Raw genomic sequence first — 26273 nt, 5'->3', positions numbered from 1 at the left:
CCATTGTGCAAATCTGTATGCACAAGTAGTGTGTAAAAGTTGGCAGGATCAAGGCCTCAGTTTATGTTTACATTCTCACTATGGCAGAAAAGCAGAATGAGCACACAGGAGCCTGACCCTAATTAATCTGTCCTATGCAGAGTGCAAGAAGAAATCCGGAGCACTAACCAAAATGCTTTAAAGCTGCCTTTGTGCTCTTTGTATTGTGATCCTTTTATAGTCCAAAATGGCATCCAGCTTCAGAGAAGACTCAGGATTTTTCTTACAAGTGCTCTGCTTTGCCCATGGGCTACGGGAAGCAAAGAATAGTTGGAACCACACCTTTCTTCCATTCCCCAGCATTAAGGGCTAAGAGCAGGGCCAGCATATATCAGCTCTGGCATCTCCATTTTAGAGGACGCTGCTCACTATAGGGGTTATTTTCATATGCCTGCTTCTGCTCTTTTGAAGGGCCATATTTTTGCAAAGGGACCGCTCAGTTCAACAGAAAAAAAACACTGTACTCACAGGGCTGCAAGCTGGGAATTAGCTGCCTTGTTCAACCAGATCCCATAGAAAGCACATACATGTATTGGGGCTGGGGACACAGTGTCTACACTACAGAGTTTTGTCAGGAAAACAGCCGTTTTTCCAACAAAACCTGAGGTACATCCACACTGCAATCACATTCTTTCAAAAGTAAATCGAAACAACAGAGGGGTTTTTCCATTGTTGGTATTTCTCTTTCTACAAGGAAGAAGCCTTTTTCCAAAAGAGCTTTTTTGGAAAAAGGTGTGTGTGGACGGGGAGGAGGTGTTTTGTATTGTTTTTTTTTTTTTTTTTGAAAGAGGCCTCCAAGAAATAACACAGATGCCCTGCTGGACATTCCATGCATACTAACCACAAACTCTATAGTTCTTGTTTCCTGGCCCCTTTTAAAGCTGCAGGCACCCTGGACAAGCCTTGTGGCTGGAAGCCAGTCTGAGAGAAGCACCTCACTACGCAGCTCTCCCTGCCACAGGCCTTGCTGCCCATGGTGGAGCCACAAGCCCCCTGTGACTCCCCCTGCCCCTCACAGGGAGCGGTCCCAGGACCCACCCAGAGGGACCAAGAGGCGAGCACCCTCCTGGCCCCGAGTGGAGATCCTGACCCCAGAACAGTTCGGGAATAAGATGAAAGAGCTTCATCAGGGATACATCAGGACCAGAGAGGGCTGCTCGAGCTCAGGGGCAGGACCCACACTTGCCCCTATAACCAGGAGCTCCACCAGATCCTGCAGTGGGGAAACGTCTTCCCCACCTATTGTCATGGACTCCGGCCCCAAGACCCATCGTAGCCCAGCTGGAGGACCACCACCACTAGGGGCAGCAGGAGATGACAATGGACACTGTCACCTTGTCCCTGGAGCTGGTTCCTGTCAGTCAGGACATCTCCCAGGCCTCGTCTGAGGCCAGGGAAGGATCTTCAGGTGAGTGCTTTCAGTTTGTCGCACACACAGGGAGGGGTAGGCGGGCGCACAGGGGGTGGGGTATGAGTGTCACTTGGGCTGGACATCGTGCTGCAGTCTGTGCATGTGGAACCGTGTGCAGCATTACTGTGCGGCACACCGACTCAGCAGGCAGCCCCTGAGCACAGACAGGATCCTGCTGCCAGGCTCAGGGGACACCACACGTCTGGCCCTGGGGGGGGGGGGGGGGGGGGGAAGACGGACGACAGACCCTCGCACCTTCCCAGTAGCACCTGCCATGGCTGGAAGCAGGCTAGCCACAAGGGTGCAGGCACGACCCCACACTCCAAGGAGTGCCACACACAGCATGTGGGCATACCTGTACGTGCGAGGCAGCAGTGTGAGCTGCAGGTGTGTGCGGACCCCAGGGAGGGCTAGGCTGTTGCCGGCTCCTCTGCCACCCATGGGATTCCACTGTGGCTGGACACTTCCCTTGTCTGCGTGTTGTGGGCTGGGGAGCAGGCAGCATGGTCCCCTGGGCACCTCGGGGCCTCAGGGAGGCAGGGCTCCACACATGGCCTGACTCCTGGGACACCTCCCTTCTCTGACCTGAGGACAGTTGAGGACACGGCCTCAGGGACAATGTCTGCATGGATGACTGACCACCTCTCCCTGTGTTCTCCACAGCCAGAGTACTCAGGACTGAGGGGCAAGCCACATCACCCATGCCAACTGCCACAGCCCGGGGGACCCAAAAGCCACCGGGGTCCAGGAAGACCTCATGCACCAGCATGTCAGCGTCCTGTGCAACATGCAGCAGACCCTGGTGCAGAAGATCCGTGAGGATGCTGAGTGGTGGAACTGTGCCTGGGACCAGCTCATGCAGCGGTGTGATAGGATGTGCGCCATCATGAGAGAAATAATGGCACACGTGCCTGCTGTTGCTGCTCCTGCCTACTACCCTCCTGCTCCCCTGCTATGCCTATCCCCTTCCTGCTGCCCCCCATGCAATGCCTCTGCTCCCTTTCCAAGCAATCTCCATGCCCCCCTCCCCTGCCATCCCTGACCCCACTCCAGCCCTCCCCAACCCCAAATCTGACGATGTCCCCACACCTGAGGTGGAACATGTAGCAACCCCCCCAACCACGCCACTCCAAGCCTCCCAACCCCGTGCCCATCATTTTTAAGGAAAGATAAATAGACTTCATTTTGTTGGAAACCAAACAAGTGTTTTTACTGAGAAGTCAGAGAAGGGGTAAAGGGAGGAGTTGTGTTGGGAAAGAGAGGTGGGGCAGCAAGCCAGAGGCCCCTTTTGGGGAATCCCTGGGGAGAGTTACTGGGGTCCCTGAGAGAACCTCTCCCCTCAGGGCTTCCTAGATGCGCATCCTGGCCTGATGAGCCTGGCAACTGTCCATGGCTGCTCAAAGGCCTGCCCCTCGCAGCTGGCATCCACACCCCCACCCCGGGAATAAAGCCTTCCTCCTCCTTTCCACAATGTTGTGAAGGACACAACATGCCGCGACCACCTCAGGGATGTTGTGCACCTCCATGTCAAGGTGGGTTAGCAGGCACCTGAACTGTGCCTTGAGGCAGCCAAAGGCGCGCACAGCCTGGATCCTGGCCCAATTCAGGTGGGTATTAAATTAGTCCCTGCTGGGGTCCAGGTGTCCCGTATAAGGCATCATAAGCCATGGCATCAGAGGGTAAGCCATGTTCCCCACCATGCACAATGGCATCTGCATGTCCCCAACTGCTAGTTCATGGCGGGGGAAGAATGTGCCTGCTTATAGCTTTCCCTATAGGCTAAAGTTCTGAAACATGTGGGCATCGTGTGCCCTGCCTGACCACCCGACAAAAATGTCCATGGACTGTCCACAGTGGTCAACTAGGGCCTGCAGCACCATTGAGAAGTAGCTCTTCCTATTAATATACTGAGCTGCTTGATGCTCCGGTGCGCAGATTGGTACGTGGGTCCCATCTATGGCAGGAGTGTAGTTCGGGAACCCCAGGACAGCAAATCAGGCCATGATCGGGTCCAGGTCTCCCAGGCGGATGACCTCCACAGCAGGATCGAATTGATAGCCCTCACAACCTGGAGAAGGAGACAAACACACACAAAGCAGAGAATTAGGAGGAGTGCCTGAGCCCTTGGGAGGTGCCTGCCCAACTCTTTTCCCCTCCCCCAAACGCCCCAGGAGCCACTCCCGTGAGGCCACTCACGTCTCCGGAGGACAGGGACGAGTCAGGCACACAGATCCAAAAAGGTAACCTTCTGTATGCTCAAGTTTTGCAGCCACTGCTGGTCATCCCACCAGTCCGAATTGGTGTTGAGCCTCCAGAAATGCCCCTCTACTGTGGGATGCGATTGCCAGAGTGTAGCTCCTGCACCCTGAGAGAGTGTCCCTAGAATGAGTTTAGGGTTGAGCTCATGCAGGACCAGGAAGACAGCTAACACAAAGTGCTGCAAAAACTACAGCATGGCCATGTGGGGTCATCACATGCCATGAGGCAGCTCCGGCTCCATGGCACCAAGAAAAAAAGCTGTGGCATCCAAAAAAGCAGGGCAACCACAGCAGGCACTGCAAAAGCTTTGCTGTCCGTCAAAGAGGTACACAAGCATGCAGCAAAGCAGAGAAATGGCTGTCCAGGAGGGTCCCTTTAAAGCACATGTGTCTGCAAGGCTCCGGCACCAACACTCAGAAGCAACTGGTGACCTAAAGCCCTGGCTGACGTGGTTCCAGATGGCCTTTTATGTGACAGTGTCCAATCAGTCTGGACGCTCTCTTTCAAAAAAAAGCACATCGCTCTTTCAATGTCCTTGTGTGTGTGGACGCTCTTTTTCCGAAGACTTTTTTTGGAAGATCTCTTCCGAAAAAAGCTTCTTCAAAAAGAAGCCTGCAGTCTAGACCTAACCCCACTTACAAAACAAGAAGGACAAGAGATATATAGAGAGCATGGCTTCATTTCATTAACCTTCTCATGATCACTTTACTGTACCTTTAGACTGCTCAGTCATTCTTTTCAATAAACGTGTATGTTCTCTAAAGAGAGGCTATGACCAGAGTAGTGGATTCATTCCCCCCTTCCCTGCCAATCTAGTTATTCATTTAGGAAGTTTTAATGGGTTTTATAAGTCCTAAGTCTGAAAACTTGTTTTGGCGCTGAGCTTTCTGATTTATCATATTTTAATAGACAAGCATATAGATTAGGGGTTCTCAAACTTCATTGCACTGCAAGAAAAAATTACTACACGACTCTAGGAGGGGGATAGAAGCTTGAGTCTGGTCAAGCCCTGCTGCCCTAAGGATGGGGGAGAACCAAAGCCCAATCCCCACTAATTTGGGTGGAGGAACCAAAGCTCAAAGGGTTCATTCCCTCGCAGCGGTCTGTAACCTGAGTCCACCACCCAGGGCAGAAACTAAAGCATCTGGCCCTAAGTGGTGCAGCTCAGGCTTCTGCCACAGCTCCAGGTCCTTGCCAATCTTAACACCAACCTGGCAACCCCATTAAAATGAGGTTGCGACTCATGCTGGGGTCGCAACTCACAGTTTGAGAACTGATGTAGGGTATGATTTCCATCTGAAGAATCTTATGCCAATAAGAATAATGTAGAAGACATTGATTTGCTGTGTACATGTTTTTAGGATGGACTGACACCCATTCAGGAGCTTGTTGATGGGCCAATATGTGCCACTGAACATGTATCCTATGGTTTTGAAAAATCTCAAACCTATTTACCAGACAATTTCCATGACCTTCCTATCCCAAGTTTACGAAGATCTCTCACTTAAATGTAGGGCAGCGTCCAAAGGTACTAAGAACACTGACTGTAATGGGAGTTGGATGAGGACTTACATGATGATGGCTTTGTAAGATTTCCTTTCAGTGACACAGATACCCCGTTCTGCACCCTGCACTGACTATTACGATAGGAAATCTACCCTATTACTAAACACAAACGAACCAAGAAACAAAAGGTGGCAGCTCGTGTGGTTAATATGCAGAACTGGCACAGCAGAATAAGATATACCCATCAGATTGTGAGATATTAAGAACAAGAGTTTATATAAGTCAGTGAATGTTCTTACACATTCTTTATCAAAAATCTATTAAGGCTTCTAAAGAAAAGATACTTAACTATAATCGCTGCAGATCATTGGGTTCCAAACATTTTTATTTCACATTAATCTGCCATAGAAAGTAATTTAATAGCACTGTCATCCATGTTCCTGAACATAATGAAGAACTGGGTTCTTTTCTTTAGTAAAAGAGGATGTGTTATATATTAGCAAGTCTAGTCCAACAACTTCCTGTTTTGTACAAGCAGCTGTCTGAACTATAAAATACGGTATACAGAGGTTATATAAAATTTACAAGGGGGTTCAACAAGTTTTCTAAATTTTCAGGACCAAATAATGTTGATGTAAATTTGTGTAGCTAGATTCATTTTTCAACCCAACCAGTTATACTCAAAAGTCTTATTGATTAAAATGTGATTTGTCTGGAATGATTTATTTATCAGCAACCCCCCTGTACATAATGCTGAAGTTTCCAAGAAAGCAGTATATACAACAGTTACACTTCCTGTAATAAAAATACAGAAGTTTGTACTCTTACACTAGAGAATGATACATGTTATGTTTTCATTTGCTTAAGTCTTAACCATCATGCTTCATATTTCTTATTGCCTGAAATCTCATCTGTGGCTAAAATGTAAAACTGAAGTAAAATCTGGTTCCTTAGCAGGTGAAAAAAGTGAAAAACCTACCATTTCACCCGTGGCTACATTTATCAATCGCTACATTTTACTATACTCTCTCTTCATGGTGTCTGGATTTATTTTTTCAAGTATGTTACAAGCTTACAATACATATATATTTCTTCCTCAAATTAGAACTAGTGCAGTATTTAATCCAAAGTACAAAATAATCTTATCTTCCTCATTGTGAAAAACAAATAAATAAAATTAAACATTCCTGAATTAACTGAATTGCATTAACTCTTCACTGTGTAATGGAAGTGATCATTATTAAAGGGCCACTAGAAGAAATAATGTAGAACGGAATACAGATTGAAAAATAAAGACTTATATAGCAATATACATGTAGCTACGCATTGCCATTATTACTGTTACCACAGAAAATAGTCAATTTATGGACTTGATTACAAAATTCACTGCCTAAAGGAGTTCTTCAGGAAGAGATGACTTTCAGCTTGGAGAGCAGCATTTCATTCTTACGGCATTCCTGTTGATAAAAGTAAATAGATTTTTAAATGTTAATTATAACGGTTATGGGACCTATATTCACACCATCAAAACAATGTTTCATATTATGAGAGATGACATAAAATAATGAAAAAGGGATCTCCATTTGCTTCTTTAGTGCTCCTTTGGTGACACAAAGATGATAACATGGGTCAGGCTCAACCTAAAGTATGGTTATAAAATGACTAAGTTACAGCGACATCTACTCAAAACTGAATAATTTAAGACACTTAGGGCATCACTAAAATGCCACTAAATTATTTTATTAGTTTTTGTGCCTGCCTGCTCTGCAATTCAAGACAACACATAATGAGTTGGAAGTTTGGGGTTTTTTTTAAATTCATAAAATCATCAATGGAACTGTTAATTTTGTTCCAATGGCAAGAATGTTATTACAAGTTATGATGCACAAAGCAGAAATAATCTAGCCCTATGGTCAGTTCCAAATTGAGTTTATGGTGCTGCTAGTTATGAAATCTTTTTCCTTATAAACTGAAGTAAGTTGAAATGAAGGTCACTGAGACCAGATTTGGAGTCATGCAATGTCATTTTGCATAGAATCTATTTTCAGAGAACTACTACTGCAAGGTCAAAAATTATGTTTCTCTTCTCAATATGTTTATCTTCCAGAAAACAAAACAGGACATGTCACTGTGTGAAAATTCCCTCAGAAGTCAACGGATATGGAAGGGCTTTTTCAGTCTCTATGGAAATCTAATTGCTAGAGATAATAGAAACACCTATCACAGTAATAAAAGTGGCTTGGCAACCTATCCGTCTCTCAGAGATATGTGATGCAAGGCAGAGCAAGTAACCCAGGCTATGTTTATATGAGTTTTCTTAGCAAAAAATATGCCAATGAGGGACTCACTTGCATGAGTTGCAATCTCATTTGCATATTTTTTGCCTATCTGTTTTTGCACAAAAACAAGCAGTGTGGACATTTTCTTTTTGCACAAAACCCCCTTTTTCCACAAGGTCCTTATGTCCCAAAAGAGAAGGTATACCAATCTTGCGGGAAAAGGGTTTTTTGCGCAAAAAGAAAATATCCACACTGTTTGTTTTTGTGCAAAAACCCCTAGTGCAAAAACGGATCGGCAGAAAATATGCAAATGAGTTCCTCATTAGCATATTTTTTGTCAAGAAAACTTGTAGTGTAGACGTAGCCCCTGTAAACCAAGACAGAACAGAAAAAGCAACCTTTTGCAACATGCAAACCCCAATATCCTTTGCACAGTAGTGCTCTTTTGGCAAGCTCCGGAAAGGCCAAATAAATGAAATATTAATAGTACTTTTACAGTGTTTCGATGGCAAGACCATGCATTTCCTCTTATTTTACTAGGGAAAAAATATACACACAGAGCACATGGGTATCACACAATACAAGAACCGCTACACAAACCCACTACTCTTCCCCTTTTCTTCAAAAGACAATTTCTCATGCCACAAAATACTATGTGTTATCAATATTCCTAGTCCATTATTATAACAACTGCCACAGGAAACACAGCCAAACTAGTTCCTACGTATTAATCATCTCCATGCTGCACTAGTTAGAGTGCCTTTCATAGGTTTGCAAAAAGATTCCATTAGACAACTTGCAGTTTGTCTAATGGAAAGCTTTGATATAAAACCGTAATTAAAATTTCTTGTACTGTTAACTTGAATAGTTAAAGAATTGCTTAGTATTTGAAATACCTCTAACTTATCTAACAACTCTTATCTATGAAAGAGATACCCAAGTCCAAAAATATTAAGAGGTCAGTATTTCCTCTCTTTGTCAACGAGGACACATATCTGGTACAGATGATCACAGCATGTCCCCCTGCAGAAATGTTATGTAAACTGAGAAATCATAGTTTATGACATGCAAAAGAATGCAAACTTAAACTGCTTCAGCTTCCATTTTCATATTTCACAATTTCCACATTAATTCCATTGTAGAAAATCACATTCACTGCTCTACCGTAGCTTGCATGCCAGGATCTCAAAGCACAATAGTATACCCAATAGTATACTAGCTAAATAGTATACCCATTTTATAGAAGGGTTGAGTTCTGGAGTAAACCTATATTTTAGTCCACTGTCAGCACTATATGGAAGCTTGACCTACATACTTCCTCAATTGTGCATGCTTTCCAGCATCCATTAATATATATCTGACAAATCTTTCCAGCATATCATCCAGAATCAGCACCCAAAAGCTACATCTAATACTTTGATTCTCTTGCGCAAAAGGGAAAAGAAGAGGAAATGCAAATGAGCGCGCAACATATGCAAATGAGCGTTCCATTTGCATTTCCTCTTCCGCAAGAGGATCGTAGTATAGACGTAGCCAAAGAGTTTACAATCTATACATAGGATGAGACAACAATCTTCACACAGAACAAGAGAGCCACAGATGGATAAAAGTAGTATTTTTTCTGTGGAGTAAGATAAGATAAAGAGTAAAACAATCCTGATTACCTCTAGGAACAGGTATTGTTACAGTACATTAAAAACAAACCCTTACCTGAGCCACTATGATGTGCATATGCATAAAACAAATAGACCATTATAGCTTAAATCTTCATGATGGGATTTGCAAAAAGTAAGTGTGGACCTAACCTCTGCTCCCATTGAAAATAACAGTAAAAACACCACTGACTTCAATGGGAGCAGAGCAGACCAACAAAGGGTTTTGAAAGCCTCACTATATTCAACTATACAGTTAGATTGCATTTAATTTACAAGCAATTCAGGTCTTTCTAATTAATTCAAATATTTTGCATTGGAAACCAAATTGCATCCCTGTACTAGGGTTTTCCTCGATGAGATTTTAATTAGCTGAATGATGATTTCTTAAAAAATCATTTATTAGACAATGAAAGGTGTTTAGTTCCCTTCTATGAGAGTCCCAGCAATGAAGACTAGTACTCTGTAATAACAGGAAGTTAACTGGAAAAAAATATTGGTGGTTTCCTGAGAGCTTTAACCCCTCTTTTGATTTGACTCTGAGATATATAAGCCAAAGCAGGTTTGTGAAAGTTATCTGATGTGAAACTGTTTCTTGGCAAGGCAACATATCTAAATATTTTCCTGTCAACAATGAGATGATTTTTGATCCCTTTCAAAGTAATTACCTTTGAGCAAGATGACTTCAAAGAGTATTCTTAAAAACTCACCAGTAGTTTTATTGGATCAAATTCTCTCTACCCAATACAAACAAAAATGCTCTTACCTCTTTAAATTCTTTCACTGTTTTAAAGTAAAGCCTCTGTTTCTCTAGCAGCTCCAGGTATTCGTCATTTAACTGGTCTCTTCTCATTTTGTTTTCTTGTTTTTTCTTTTCTATCTGTTTTTAATGTGCACAAAGAATGAAAGATCAGGAATTTAATACAAACCAGAAACATCAAATACATTTCCAAGTAGACATTGGAGAAAGATGCTTTACAAAGGACTTGGACTGCTTCCTTCAATCCAATAAATATTTAGACCCAGATCTTGAAAAGACTTACACTAAGTCAATGGAATTACTTACAATGTATATTAAGCATGCACACATCTTTGTAAGATCACAACCTTATTTCCTGAATAGCATTTAAATATGGCAGACAATTTATTGAAACTGAAGTTAAGGACACCTAAAATCTTTTTTAAACAAAAAGTTATTAATGGAGTAGTGACTTAGTATCTAAGGTGGTTGCCTCCCTCATCTATCAACTTTTGGGAAAAGAATCACATATTAATCTGGCTAATTTAGTAGGAAAATTAAATCAGTCTCGTTCTAAGCGTCAGCAACAAAAGTTTTAGATAAGTACTCCGATATTTTTAATGTAAGTATTTTATTACTTGATGCATCTTGTCTCCAGCCAATGAGCCAGCATTGTAAGTAAAATGAAACGGTATTTAAAAATATAGCATTTTTCATGTTCCAAATATAGTTTGTATATAAAATTTCTCTCTTATCTGTTCCTGCAGGAGACACTGGGGGGGGGGGGGGCGAGTCTCCACCTTCTTATGTATACTCCTGTTCAAAGTGGGCATGTAGCACTGTCATTCTGATTTGGTAGCAGTTTGCGCAAAAATAAGGGATCACACAATATGCCAGGCAGTGGAGAACTGGGCAGTGGCGAACATGGAGAATACCCAGTTAAGAGTCATCATCAGAGGCACTTTCTGCTGCTATAATTCACTGAGCTGTTGGAGGAAGCATTGCAATTTGTGCTATTGTTATTTTAAAATTAAAAAAAACAGTTACATCCCTTTCCATAAGTGCTGATCTTCAAGATGCATTGTTCATGTCTATTCCAATTAGGTGTGCACCTGCATGTGTGCATGGTTGACAGAAGATTTTTCCCATTGCAGTATCTGTAGGATTGGCTTGAGTACCCCCTGGAGTTGTTCCTCCCTGGTGCAGATTATATAGCCCTGTTGCCCCCCATCCCAGTTCCTTCTTGTCGGCTACTCTGACAGAGAGGTAGGAGGGTGGGTACTGGAATACACATCAAAACCACATCTTGAAGAACAATTACAGGAAGGTACATAATCATTTTTTCTTCAAATGCTTGTTCATGTGTATTCCAATTAGGTACTCATAAGCAGCAGTTCAGGAGGTGGGGTTGGAGCCAACCACTGATTGCAACAGCACTCAACCAAAGAAGGCATCGTCCCTGGCTTGCTGAGTAATAGCATAATGGGAAGTGAAGGTATGAACTGAAGACCATGTAGCAGCTCTATAGATCTCGTGAGTGGGAATTTAGGACATGCCCAGTGGGAGAGCAAGGCAATTTCCAGAAGTGGGATGGGCAGAAAAAGGACAAAGAAATCTTTTTGGGAAACTTAAAACAAAAGCTCTAGAAAGGCCACAAAAATAAACGGAAGCGCTATAAAAAGTTATAAAACTAAACACTATCAATTATAATGAAAACACAAGGCAAGCAAAGTGGACTGATGCTCACTTCATCTCAGGGGAAGGACAGCTGAAAAGGAACAGTGTCTCTTTTGCTTGCACATTAGATTGCCGTGAGGCAAAGAGTGTGCACATGTGCATGACAGACACAGCTACCTATACTCTTCAGTGGTTCAGAGAGCCCATAGGGAAGCTACTCAAACAACTCACAAATTCCCATGCTGGCTTGACATGAGGACATGGAGGAGTTGAAGGTGAGGAGATGGGCCTGCCAAGTTGTCTCCAGGGGCGATGGCCCTTTACCATGCCCAATATCTAAAATGCTTACAGTGGAAGTTAGAAGATCAGCCATTGTTCTGTACCCTCTAAACCAGCGGTTCACAACCGCTGGCTGGGCCATGGATTTCTGGCTACCGGGGCTGGGGTATACCGCTCCTGCCATGGCTGCAGGAGAAGCGTGTCCTGCCCCGCCTCTCAGCCAACCAGCATCAAGCAGGGGCAGCGTCGCATCCCAGCCATGGAAGAACGCTTTGCTGCGCAGCAGGAAGGCTGCATGGAGTCTGGCACAGTAACCTTAGAGCAGCTGTGACCTGAGTAGCAGCACTCAGCTGGTGACTGGGAGGCAGTGCAGGGCTAGGTAAGGAGGGTGGGGCAGGCACTTGGAGAGGTGGAGGGGTGGGGGCTCCTGGGACGGGGCTAGTGCTGGGGAGGTTCTGGGGGTGGGAGGCTCTCAGACAGTGGGATGACACTGGGGGTGAAGCTAATACTGGGAGAGGTGTGAGGGTGAGGCTAGTACTAAGGAGTGAGGGGCTCTAAGAGGCAGGGGCTGACACTGAGGGGCATTGGAATATCTGGGGGCAGGGCTAGGAGTGGGGGTACTATGGAAGCAGGGCTGGCACTGGGGAGAGCTCTGGAAACAGGAAGCTGATACTGGGGTAGCTGGTGGTAGTGGGCTCTAAGGAGTAGGGGGCTGGCACTGAGGCGTTTGGGATGGGGTCTGGCACTGGGGGGTTCTGGAGCTGGGGCTTTCGGTGGATCAGTAACATTTTATTTGCATAATGAACATGCAAATATTCAAATAAAATGGTACTGGTCCACTGAAAGTTTGTGAATGGGTTTGCCTGTCTCCGGTATAAAAAAGGTTGGGAATTACTCCTCTAAATCAGTGGTTCTTAAAGCATGGTCTGTGACTTAATGTTAACAAATCTCCAGGACCGGATGATATTCATCCAAGGGTTCTAAAAGAACTCAAATGGGAAATTGCTCAACTATTATCTGTGGTTTGTAACCTATCCCTTAAATCGGCTTCCATACCTAATGACTGGAAAGTAGCCAACGTGACACCAATATTTAAAAAGGGCTCTAGAGGCGATCCGGGCAATTATAGACCGGTAAGTCTAACTTTAGTACCGGGCAAATTAGTCGAAACAATAGTAAAGAATAAAATTGTGAAGCACGTAGAAGAACATAATTTGTTGGACAAAAGTCAACATGGTTTCTGTAAAGGGAAATCCTGTCTTACTAATCTATTGGAGTTCTTTGAAGGGGTTAACAAACATGCGGACAAGGGGGATCCAGTAGATATAGTATACTTGGATTTTCAGAAAGCATTTGACAAGGTCCCTCACCAAAGGCTCTTGTGTAAATTACATGGCCAGGGGATAAGAGGGAAGGTCCTTTCTTGGACTGAGAACTGGTTAAAAGACAGGAAACAAAGGGTAGGAATAAATGGTAAATTTTCAGAATGGAGAAGGGTAACTAGCGGTGTCTCCCAAGGGTCAGTCCTGGGACCAATCCTGTTTAACTTATTCATAAATGATCTGGAGAAAGGGGTAAGCAGTGAAGTGGTTAAGTTTGCAGATGATACCAAACTGTTTAGGATAGTCAACACAGAAGCAGACTGTAAGGGATTCCAAGAAGATCTCACCAAGTGAGTGATTGGGCAACAAAAAGGCAAATGAAATTTAATGTGGTAAGTGTAAAGTAATGCACATGGGGAAAAATAACCCCAACTATACGTACAGTATGACGGGGTATAATTTGGCTACGACAAATCAGGAAAGAGATCTTGGTGTTATTGTGGACAGTTCTCTGAAAACTTCCACACAGTGTGCAGCGGCGGTCAAAAAGGCAAATAGGATGCTATCAATTATTAAGAAAGGGATAGAAAATAAGACCCAGAATATCTTACTGCTCCTGCATAAAACTATAGTACACGCACATCTTGAACACTGTGTACAGATGTGGTCTCCTCACCTCAGAAAAGATATTTTGACCTTGGAAAGGGTTCAGAAAAGGGCAACTAAAATGATTAGGGGTTTGGAACGGGTCTCATGAGGAGAGGTTAAAGCGACCGGGACTTTTCAGTTTAGAAAAGAGGAGACTGAGGGGGGATATGATGTAAAATCATGAGTGGTGTGGAGAGGGCAGATAAAGAAAAGTTATTTATTAGTTCCCTAAATAGAAGAACTAGACGACATCAAATGAAATTAATGGGTAGCAGGTTTAAAACTAATAAAAGAAAGTTCTTCTTCACACAGTGTAGTCAACCTGTGGAACTCCTTGCCAGAGGAGGCTGTGAAGGCTAGGACTATAATAGAGTTTAAAGAGAAGATAGATACAGGCAGTCCCCGAGTTACGCGGATCCGACTTATGTCGGATCCGCACTTACGAACGGGGCTCTCTCGCCCCGGAGCTCGCAGACAGCAGGACCGCCCAGAGGGCAGCGGTCCCGCTACTTCGACCTCCAGGGCGAGAAAAGCTGCTCCGGGTGCCCCTGGTCTGCTGGGGACCGTCTCCAGCAGACCAGGGACACCTGGAGCAAAGCCGGGGAGGCAGAGGGGTCCCGCGCCTCTGAGGCTTTGCTCTGGCAAAGCCTCTGAGGCGCTGCACCCTGCCGCCGCCGCTGCGGCTTTGCTCCCCGTGTCCCTGGTCTGCTGGGGGGGGCGCAGCTAGTGGCCCCCCCCCCCAGCAAACCAGGGAGACGTGGAGCAAAGCCCCAGGCCTGTGGTAGAGCAGGTGGGGCGCTGCCGGTTGGTCCCGCAGCACCGTTCCTTGGTGCTACTGGACCAACCTGGCAGCACCCCAGCTGCTCTGCCCCAGGAGTCCTGATTCAGCCGCTGCTGATCAGTTTCAGCAGCGGCTGAATCAGGACACGTGGGGCAGAGCAGCTGGGGTGCTGCTGGGTTGGTCCAGTAGCGTCGAGGAGCGGCGGCGCTACTGGACCAACCCAGCAGCACCCCAGCTGCTCTGCCCCAGGCGTCCCCAAGTCAGCCGCTGCTGAAACTGACCAGTGGCTGACTACAGGAAGCCCCTGCCCCGGGCTTCCTGGAATCAGCCGCTGATCAGTTTCAGCAGCAGCTGACTTGGGGATGCCTGGGGTTCTTAAGTTGAATCTGTATGTAAGTCAGAACTGGCGTCCAGATTCAGCCGCTGTTGAAACTGATCAGTTTCAGCAGCGGCTGAATCTGGACCCCAGTTCCGACTTACATACAGATTCAACTTAAGAACAAACCTACAGTCCCTATCTTGTACGTAACCCGGGGACTGCCTGTAATTTCATTGAGGTTAGGTCCATAAAAGGCTATTAGCCAGGGGATAAAATGGTGTCCTTGGCCTCTGTTTGTCAGAGGCTGGAGAGGGATGGCAGGAGACAAATCGCTTCATCATTGTCTTCAGTCCACCCTCTCTGGGGCACCTGGTGCTGGCTACTGTTGGCAGACAGGATACTGGGCTAGATGAACCTTTGGTCTGACCCAGTACGGCCGTTCTTATGTTCTTATGACTGTCTTGCCCTTCTCCCCTCCCCCACAAGGTTGTAGCACAAGGACTGGTTTCCCACTGTGTGTGTGGGGGTGGGAGGAGGACGACCCCGAGCCTCACAGGTCAGAGCCGGCTTGTGGGAGGAAGAAGTGACGACTCCTCTCTCCAGCTGGGGGAACGGCAGTGCAGGAAACCTCTCACTTCAAGTAGGGTTGCCAGGGATCTGGTATTCATCTGGACAGTCTGGTTTTTGAGCCCTCTGTCCAGTTAAAATTTGAGAAAATACTGGACATGTGCAATGTCCGGTATTTTCTGGTTTTCCAGCTGGGCGCCCGACGGAAGCCTGGCGCGGGCGGGGGGGAGTGGCTGGGAGGTGGGGCGCGATTGGTGCTGGGTGAGACTGGTTGCATCTGATGTAGGAGTGACTACTCAGGGAGGAGGAGAAGCCCTGTCCGTGCTCCTGAGAGCTGTTCAAGCACGTTGTGGAGCTGTAGCCGGACTTGCTCATGCTTTGTCAGGACCGTGTGCAGGACGGGCAGCGCCCTGGGATCTGCATGTGCCCGAGTCAGTCCCACTCCCCGCCAGCTGATTGTTTCCCTCCTGCTCTCCCCCCAGCCAGCTCCGCTCCCCCCGGCCCCCTCCCAGACAGCCCTGCTTCCTGCCAGTTCTCCTCCTCCCCATCTCCCCCGGCCAGCCCTGCTGCCCCACCCCATCCTCCCGTGACAAGCCCTGTTTCCCGCCGGCTGACCCCCCCCCCCAATCCCTCCCGGCCAGCCCTACTGCCCCCACCAACCATGCTTCCCATCCTGCCCCCTCCCGGCTGGTCCTTCCTCCCCCCCCCCCCCATCAAGTGTGTCTGGTATTTTTTCTGAAACTACCTGGTAACCCCACTCACCTGGACGCTTCCCCCCACTGCTCCCACTGGCTGGAATCCAGCAGCGGCAGGGGGACACTGAGACAGGTAAGCACCCTTCCCATCATGCCCAGACCTTCCACAGCCTCACTCCTCTCCCGCTCCTGAACTCTTCCTCCTGCCTAGATCCCCACCTTCAGCCTGCTCCTGCATTATTTTGTCATTATGGCTGGTGGTCCACAGAAATGTGTTGAGCGGACCAGAAAATTTGAGAACCACAGCTCTAAACTACTCCTTGAACAACAGGCCATTTTTGTGTCTCTTTACTGACAATATGAGTTCTCACTGACTCAGACTCTAAGGTCAGAAGGAACTATTATCCTCTAGTCTTCCCTCCTGCACACAGACCATCATCCACTACTGTAATAGGGCTAAATCCTCTAAGTTACTAAAGCCTCAAATCATGATTTAAAGACTTCAAGTTATAGAGACTCCAGGTTAAGCCACAGTCTCATAAAACCATATTTGTTTGCTATTTTCCATGAGGCTAAGAGGCAGCTGTCAAGGTGGCAACCTAAGGAGAGAGAATGAGTTCTCTCAGGACCTTATCTACTCACAATGGCTTCAATGGCAACACTACCTCTGCCTTCAATGAAGCAGGTCTGAGACCTCACAGCCTTCTCTTACACAGTGGCTGAAAATTTTGTATTGTCACCAACCAGTGACAGTCATCTGAGTCTACATCTGTTTCTCTGGGTAAGTAAATGGCCAAACTTTTTTTTCCCCGTAAGTGGAAACAAACAGTAGGGGCTTGCATGGTCTTAGAAGCCAGGGATCGTTCATAATAGATGGAGGAAGAAGTACAAGAGATATCAATATGGCTACCTTTCCCTCTCCCACAAAAGCCCTTTGATTTTCACAGCTGCCATCTATTAAAAACAATGTGGAGTAGTAGAGGGGGAGTAAGAACAACAACTTTGAACAATTGTTGTCATTTTTAGAGTTTTCTGGGGTTCTCACTGCAGCAATTGTGTGTCATTAAAGAGTTTGTCAGCCTTCCAAAACAAACAGGCAAAATTATTGTCATTTTTATGAGTGAAAAATATGCTGCTCTGAAATATTTCCATAATCTCAAGAAGTGCCACAAAATCAAATTATGTCAATGGGCTTGCTACTGAAAACATAAACCATAGCAAATATCCAATCACACTACCATTTATGCTATGCAGAATTCGCCCATTCTATTAAAAACAAAATGCCTGAATAATTGGAGACAGACAGTTCACTGCAAATTTTCAAGTACTGACATACTTATCTCGTCCAGGATAGTGGCTAATTATAATTTCTCCATTTTTCCAGAAGAGCTTCATGCTAAACTAAATTCCATTGTATCCATATTCTCTCTCTCTCTATATATATGTTTCATCATATTAATATCTGGAAGTTCCTGTGTGATTATGGAGCTCATAAAAAGAAAACGTCATGGAGAATCTGTAACACTCAATATGTGATTCTTGCTCTTAGTGCAGGCCTGGGCAAAACACATCCCATGGGCCGCATCCAAATTGCCAAGCCACTGGATTCAGCCCACAGACACTGCGGGGAGCCCTAGATAGGCACCCTGCTTGCTACACCCCACCCACTCAGAAAAGCAGCTGCTGGGTTTTTTTTTTTTGTTTTTAACCTTTGAACCCGGGGGGGGAGGGGGAGGGCGGAAGACTTCAGGCACTATCCCCGTATCCAGCACAATCCCATTGGTTGGTTTCTGGCTAGAAACCAGCCAATGGGAGCTGCCTGTTTGAACAACAGGAATCTATGAAGCACCACTCAGAGGTTGGCAGGCTCCCTGGCTGCCTGAGAAATGTGCTTGGCTGCTGGCCGGGAGTCAGTCAGGTAAGTCTCCTGGCTAGAGCCTGCCTCTGCCATTCCAGCTCCTCGCCCCTTCTCCACGTATCCAAACCCTCTGCCCCCCACCTCCTGTATACAAATATGCAAAAAGCTCTCAGTGGTCAGAAACCTTCAGGCCCTTATTTGTCCACTTAGCCACTTCTATGAATTTATTTTACTTTAAATCATATAATGAGTAGCTGGCCAGTCCAGTGTCCCGGGTCACAACCGCCTCTTCACCCAAACTCCCTCCCAGATCCCACTTTCCTTCCTGCACCCCAATCCCTTACCCCAAGCTCCCTTCTGCACCAAACCTCCATCCCTGACCCCACACTTCCTCCATTAATATAATGGAAGAATGCAGTCCTCAACCACTTTCCAAAATCTTGGAGTGACCCCCCCTATCAAAAATTGTCCACCCCTGTCTTAGGCTATGTCTAAACTGCAGGCTTCTTTCGGAAGAAGCTTTTCTGAAAGAGATCTTCTGGAAAAACTTCCTCTGAAAGAGAAAATCTACACAGCAAAAGCGCACTGAAAAAGCGATCTGCTTTTTCGAAAGATAGCATCCATTCAGTGTGGACACTATCACATTTAAGCTGTGATTACTTTGGAGGGAGTAGCCAGCAGGGCACCTGTGCTTTTTCCTCTTTCCTCTTCTTTTGAAAGAACTCCCTCTTCCCTGTCCCCACACACCTTTTTCCGAAAGAACTCTTTTGGGAAAAGACTTCTTCCTCCTAGAAAAGGTTTACCAATGTCAGAAAAACCCCTCTGTTCTTTCAATTTTTTTCTCAGAAGAATGCAATTGCAGTGTGGACATAACTGGAGTTTTTTTTCAGAAAAACGTCCGTTTTTCCAAAAAAAAAAACCTCTGTAGTGTATACATACCCTGAGTGTCTTGGATACTCTACCATGCATCATATTTCAAATAAAAAACAATGTAATTACAATCCTAACTTCACACATGATTTTTAGTTCTTAAGACTAGGGAATCTCAGTGGGTTTAACCACTAGAATCGGTAGACAGTGTCATTACCTAGGCTAAAACCAACAACTGTTACAACATGATTTGTGGGCATCAGGAATACATTTTTTTAGGTGAAAGGAATAAAGCAAAGAAAAAGTAAATAAAAAAAGACACCCAAATGGCAATAATTATATTTACACAGGAACAAGCTACTTCAAAATATACTTGAGACCATCATCCAGAGCTCAAGGCTATCTATGATTTCTTCAGTTTCAGCTTTGCTGCTGATGTCACTGACAAACAACCTTAAAGGGACTGGAGAAATGTGGATGACAACAATTTATTTAGGGGCAGACTTCACTACGGTGGACACCAAAGACCAAATATCCAACTTCAGTGGTACTGAATCAGGCTATGAGTCCAATGACTGATCTATATTGTAACACCAAAATCTAAATTAAGTGATGCAATCTGTCCTGGGGTGAGAGAACTGCTGGTAAAAAAGCCACCATTCTGGTTTATTCAGTACAATTTTAGATACAGGCTCTTATTTAGGGATCAGAAAAAAAAATGATATGAGGAAACCTGTTAGTTGTTTAATTGCACCTCATCAAACAATTTTTTTAAGCCATCCATGCTTGTCTGAAATAATTCTAAGCTTCTGCCAAAGAAAACTACAAAGAACAGTCTAACCTTCATTCTATTCTGTTTAATTCCTTCCACAATCTGCTCCATCTGCCGCAGAAACTGCTCACGAGCACCCGAAGAGGCCATTGCTCTGGAATAAAAATGAATACCGATTTAGAGGGGAGGGAGCTGGACAAAAAAGGAGTTTCCTCCAGAATTTTTATCTATCCTGCATGTACAACTCTTAAAATAGATCTAAGCAATATACGGTTGATCTTAAAAGTATAGGTGTTCTTTCTGCAGAGTATATATAAAGGCACAAAAAGTAGATGCAGACAATCCAAGATAAAAGGCCAGATGCTGTAAATTGACATAGCTCACTGTGATATATCCCCAAACTCTATTAGATCACCCAGTTCATCTCTTTGCTTTGTGCACGATTATTCCCTTTGCTAGTGTTTTGTAATGTGATAATAACTATTAGTAGACCAAAAAAAATGGTTTCAAAGTAAATGTTTTTAAAATAATACCCTATGTGAAAGTAGGAATGGATTACACGACTGGAATGTCAGTCAGAACTGTAAACAGAGTTTTATTTTAGTGGTTATAATTTGCATTTTTTTAACACATTATTTTGGTGTAAAGTACAATGAATGTTATTTCATTCTATTCTTAACTATAAAACTACTAATTGTAGATGACCACTTTATCTTTAAATATAAACTGCCCAAGTGAACTGTCAAGAGTATAACTTCTCATTGATTACAGTGTACTACACAGAAGATCTCATCACTGAACAAAGCAGATCTCTGTACTCTATTGTAGTGGAATTCATCTCATATATTTACTGTGTTTATTACAATTAAGTGAAAATGTAATAGTTTGGGGTGGTTGCTTGTCATGGCAAGCACATGGTCAGTTGATTCAAGGTGTTCACAGGTAACAAAAATAAAGGTTTACTTTTTCATAGGAAATTTTAAAAAGTCATGACTGCATTGTGATTAACAAAATAGGTCATGGACTAAAATATCAAGCTGTTAGTAACAAGAGAATAGTAGTTAAATATTTCTAAGCACCCTAATTTCTCCCTCATTCTTCATTTTATTAAACAAAGATAGAAGTACAGTAAAACATAAACTAACCAGAACTTAACTATCCGGAAAACTTTAGAAGACGGCAAATTTCCTAGAGGCTTGGTGCAGCCCGGTGCTTTTATCTGGCTAGTGCAAGGCTGGACGCAGCCTCATGGCATGCTGCTATGATCTGGCCAGCTGGGCTGGGAAGCTGGCGGCCCCTGCGGCGTGGGAGTCACAGCTCCGAAAAGGGACCCTCAGATAACCGGAATTTTTAGGTAACTGGAACACCCTAATCCCCAAGCATGCGGGATAACACTGTATTATCTGTAAAAATTCGCACTGGAAGATGGCTCAACAGGCTGTTAAGACCAAGGATGAAACCCTGGCTACCTGGATGTCAGTGGCCAAGATTTCATTGAGACTTCAGTGATCCAATCATCACTTTTTAAAAAGAGGTTTGTAATAGCAACTCTAGGCCAATGCAAACATATAGCTAAGTCAGTTAAGAAATATGTTGAGTCCATAGTTATTTTCATGTAACACAAGCCCAACCTGACAAATATGTCAAACAAGGTTTTTAAATGTTCCAGTAAGTTAGAAGCACGAAGAAGTGTAATCAGAGCAATTTTAGCATAATTTAAAACAATACAGTAGCAAGATCAAAGTACTAACACGTAGATCCCATATGTTCATAAGTAATTATATTACTTCAGGTATGCCAAGTTATAGCATACAGCTAGCAAAAATTACAAAAAATGTACCGGGATCTTACTCAGAACTGACCACAAAATTTCGGAACATATAAAATTTAAAGAAGAATCAGAAAAGTTTCTGCAAATATTCTTGAATAATTTCTACCCTAATTTTGCTAACCAACTATACATGTATGAGTAGATACCAAAAGCTAGTAACTCAGGTTACTTACTGTTGGAAATTATCATGAATTGAGTTCAGCAAGTTAACCTAGTGAAGACAAAAAACACATAGCTCAAAAGGTATAATCTCCTCTTCAACACCAACATAGATTTGCAGTTACTTTAAAATGTGATTCAGCTCAAAAATTCAGCTGCATAAAAATGCGATCTTCTTGTTTTTCAGAGTAGTACATGATACTGTCTGCATGTATTGAGAGAGTTACAATCAGCCTACTTTAGCAACAAAAATAATTTTACTGTTTTTCACTCCGGTTAGCACAGGCAGGGTTAAGGATCCTGTTTGACTAATGGAAGCCAAACTGTGCTTGCAGGCCTTGAAATGGAGCAAATGTCTTTTGTAGTAAATTAAGCACAGTCAAATAAATATGGGAGATGCCGGTTCATATAACTGGTCTGAATCAGGAAGAGCAAGGACTTGAACCTGAATATCCCACAAGAATGCCTTAATTGGGCTACTAGTTATTTTAGAGAAAGTGTGTATTAAAGAATTAGTTTCCTTGTGAAAAAAAAAAAAACTTGGACCTGGCAACTACTTGGCACAAACACCACTTAGGCAAATTGACTTTCAGAATTAGGCACCTGTGATTTGTACCTCTAAAAACATCCTCCCTAATTATTGGTTTAATTAACACACATTTAAAAGCCCTTTGCAGGCCTATGCCTAACAGCTCTTTTATACAACAAACTAATTAAGATTTGCTTGCAAATCTTATTATTCTCTCCAATAAATTATTCTCCAGATTCTCCAGTATTTGGGTTTGCCTTTTGAAGATGAATGTTTCAAAATGTATCCTCTATACCAGGGCTACTCAACTTTGGAAGCTTCAGGGGCCACAATGATACTCACAGCTCATGCTGAGGGCCACAACTTAAGTGTGGTTGCATGCAAATATATATGCAAATTGCTTTTCACATTGACAGGCATGAATACAAAGACTAAGGTATGATGACAACACGCCAGCCCCATTTAAGTCAGTTCTGCTGATATTAATAAAATGCAATATTTATCCGATTTCCACCCATATGATGACACTTTTAATGAGTAAGAACAGTCCAGGAATTTAACTACGAAAACACATATCAGCAGAAGTCCATTATATTGATTACTTTTTTGTTTTGGCTTCACAGTTTTAACAATGTTTCCATTTTTAATGCTTCTTAATTGTATACCAGTGTTTTGGGAGTTTAGCTTGTGTGCTTCTTGGAGTGATTTTACTGTATAAAAAAAAAAAAGTTTCCAAGCCAGTGTACTCCAACCTGCAGTCGGCAGGGAGCTGAGCGAGTCAGGCTGGAAACAAGAGGCAAAAAAGTACAGGTAACCAGGAGCCCCATCCTGGATTCCCAGCAGAGATGATGTTCCTACGCGGTAGTCTGTTGCTCCGTGCGAGATGGAGGCAGGGCTGCCTGGCTGCTGTGCCAGACCCAAACGTTGCCAGTGTCAGCCAGTCAGCACCTTTCAGGCTCTGCCCTCATGGCTAAGCAGCCAGCACTTCCCACAATGCCCAGGTGCTCCCGGTACTTACTCCCTGGGGGCTAGAAATGCCGACACTCTGTACCTGTCTGTTCTAGCAAGCCTGTCCACTTCTATCTTTCAATGAACCCCACCCCTGGGAGATTCCTTGCTGTTGTGGAGCGTGTTCCCAGTGGAGGCCATATTCAAAGGATCCCACCCATGAACCGTGTGTTGATCCTGGCGTAAATCCAAACCGCACCATGAGACGCAAACGAACAGGCCGCACGCTGCCTGTGGGCCGCCTGTTGAGCAGCCCTGCTCTATACTGTAAGAATTCTATTCTGCAAACAATACTGTACTTAGCACTTTCTAATACACATACCCCCATTGGAACAGTGATAAGCACACTGCATGTAAGAGTTTGCCAAATCAAGACCCAACAGATTTAAAATGAAGAATCCAAAGTGTATTATTAGGGTGCAGAAATCCTGTTCTTACTATTTAAAGGTCAAGAATACTAGCCATAGATCAGACCTTTTTTTGTTAAAACTGTTGTTTTGACCAATGGATTTTCTCACCAAATTAAAACAAAAACTCCACCACAAAACCAAAACAAACAATAAAAAAAACCGCACACAAAAACAAGTTCCCACCCAACTTTCTGCAAGAATATGCCAGTTTCAACAAACTATTTGTTGGGAAAAGTTTCTCAGGTCTAGGATAGAATTCCTATTGAAAATTAAAGCAAAAGAGAGGCACCCTCCCTAAAAAACACAAATTGCCTGATGATTCGGGTATTCACCTTGGATATGGAAGATGCCGGGTCATATCACTGTCTGAATCAGGCTGCACAAGGACTTGAACCTAAATCTCCCACATGAATGCCTTAATAACTACAATAATGGTTATTCTAGAGAACGAATCTATATGTGCCTTTCTCACTCTACTTCATTTTTTGTTGAAAAAGTTCAAAGTGTCTCACTTTTGTCCCAATGTATAACAGGAGGGAAAAAACATTTTTCAACCAATTCCACTTCATTTTCATTGTGTATACTATTTTAGTTACTGTATCTAACTTTGGAACATCTCTGTTTACTTCTGTCAAATACTACTAAAGTAAAACATCCTTAAGGATGGGCCATGTGGTCACATAACTTATATTAATGTACCCTATCAAAAATCTTGCAAATAAAAAAGCAGTATTTTGTGTCCCTAACAGAGAGCTATAGAGTTACATTTCACATCTAAAGTCAGTAGAAAAATGTAATAATCTGAAAGTGGGTTCCCAGCAGTTACAGCATTTTAAAAATTAATGCTATACAAATTTGTAAAAATCAACTGTGTGAGCACAGATACCTTTGATGTCACAAATCCATCCCAGTAATGAATTATTCTACATTAATTACAAAATAGTAATGTACACAGACTACTTCTAGATTTTTTGTTTCTTTTTTGTAACAAGAAATATCTTCCAAAGAATCTTAAGGAAACCAAGACCCAAAATGATGAAGAGACATTTGGTTTGCGTGATACCAACACAAAACATCTGTTCATTAAAGCCTGATTTTTAAACTAAAATCAGCACAAGAAAACTGAAACCACACTGTACATTGATATAAAAAAATCAACTTTTTCTTATTTCAGAAGAGATAATTAGAAATAAGCATAAGCCATCAGAAATCCTTGATATAAGTTGTGGCTTAATTTTAAAATTACATTCATAAATATATAGTTAGGATAAAAGTAAAACAATTCTCAGAGTTTGTACTTAATTATGTATTGAATTATTTTGGGCAAAACTACTCCAGGTTTCATTTCAATTTTTTTAAAAGAAAAGAGACTATTTGCTATACTTTAATGAACAATCAAGCATTTCTGGTCTGAATCTGCCACCTCTGTCTTTAATAGGGCCACATCTATTTCAGAAGCAATCAGTGAAAATAGATTAGTTTGTATGCCTGTACCCTCAGTAAATGTTACAAAAATCTGTGGTAAAGTCTAATCCACAGAGGACATTAGAGCAATATGCCATGCTAAATAAAGAGTACGTGATCTGCAAAATGTCTGTTAATTTAGAATAGCACAAAACACAATCATTCAGACAAAGAAATGGATATAATACAAACAGATAAAGGCAAGACATTTGGTAATACTTTTCTAGAACATATTAAATAAATATTTATAGCCCAGCATTATAGTGGTGTAATATTATCTTTTCCCCCTCTCCTAAACAGACTAAGCGTTAGCACTAGACTCATAATTTTCATGTCATGGGGACTATGTTCAGATGTTTTGCCAATACAGTACACATGTAATATATACAACACAGATTATTATAAGCAGCATGAATATATACAGCTGACTCAATCCTTTATCTAGTAACATTTAGCATCACATCTCACCAAGAGATAATGTTTTACAAGCTTTTGAGGAAGACAAAATCTTAATGACAATTTTATCAGACCAAGAAATAAGCTGCACCTATGCTGCAGTGAACATTTTGTCTGGCTGATCTTATGTAAATAATATGTTGAATACATTTGAGAAAAACAGAAAATACTCAATGATAAATGCACTGTCGATATCCTTCATAAAATAACATTTCTAGATCATGTCATAATTATTAATACAGGAAATATATCATTGCTGGTTTTCATTAGGGATGTTAAAATGTGGATATTTTTGGTAAACATGTAACTGCTGAAATTTTAAGCAGGCTTCCCATATGTACCAACTCTGGAAGAGCCACCTGCACTTCTCCCTGCTGCACTGCTGCCTCTGTATCAGAAGCAACAGCAAAGGGGGACAAGTGGTTCCATAGGAATTGGTATGTGGGGGGAGCTGGCTTAAAAACTGGCTTCTCATGAACACCAGCTCCCGCCTGCACCTCTCCTGCCTGATACAGAAGAAGCAGTGCAGAGAGAAGCATGCAGCTCCGTGGAAGTTGGCTCCCCACACATACTGCCTGTCTCCCCGCACCTACATTGCTGCCCCTCTATCCAGAGGTAGGCAACTTCCAAGGAGCCGGTGCTCATGGGGAGCCTGCTTAAAAGCCGGCTCCCCACAAACATCAGCTCCTGCCTGTTCCCTCTGATACAGAGACAGAAGTGCAGGGTGACAGGGCCTTGCGTGC

The 26273-nt window shown here is 43.4% G+C and overlaps 1 protein-coding gene across 2 annotated transcripts in view; it reads right to left on the bottom strand.

The window, feature by feature from the left end:
- Positions 1-5582: 5582 nt before the first annotated feature.
- The window catches only part of CCDC93 (CCC complex scaffolding subunit CCDC93), a 110831-nt gene continuing 90140 nt past the window's right edge, over positions 5583-26273 (bottom strand). For both annotated transcript variants that reach the window (XM_075933242.1, XM_075933244.1), the window contains 4 exons: positions 21678-21715; positions 19743-19827; positions 9913-10026; positions 5583-6672 (listed from right to left, as the gene is read on the bottom strand). In XM_075933242.1, the coding sequence (XP_075789357.1) occupies positions 6619-6672; positions 9913-10026; positions 19743-19827; positions 21678-21715 (291 nt within the window). In that variant the 3' untranslated portion in view covers positions 5583-6618. The remainder of the gene's footprint in view (positions 6673-9912; positions 10027-19742; positions 19828-21677; positions 21716-26273) is intronic.

Source organism: Pelodiscus sinensis, chromosome 7, assembly GCF_049634645.1.
Source record: "Pelodiscus sinensis isolate JC-2024 chromosome 7, ASM4963464v1, whole genome shotgun sequence".
Classification (NCBI taxonomy): Eukaryota; Metazoa; Chordata; order Testudines; family Trionychidae; genus Pelodiscus; species Pelodiscus sinensis.
Note: the sequence above shows the minus strand (reverse complement) of the source record. Positions and strands in the feature narration are given on the sequence as shown.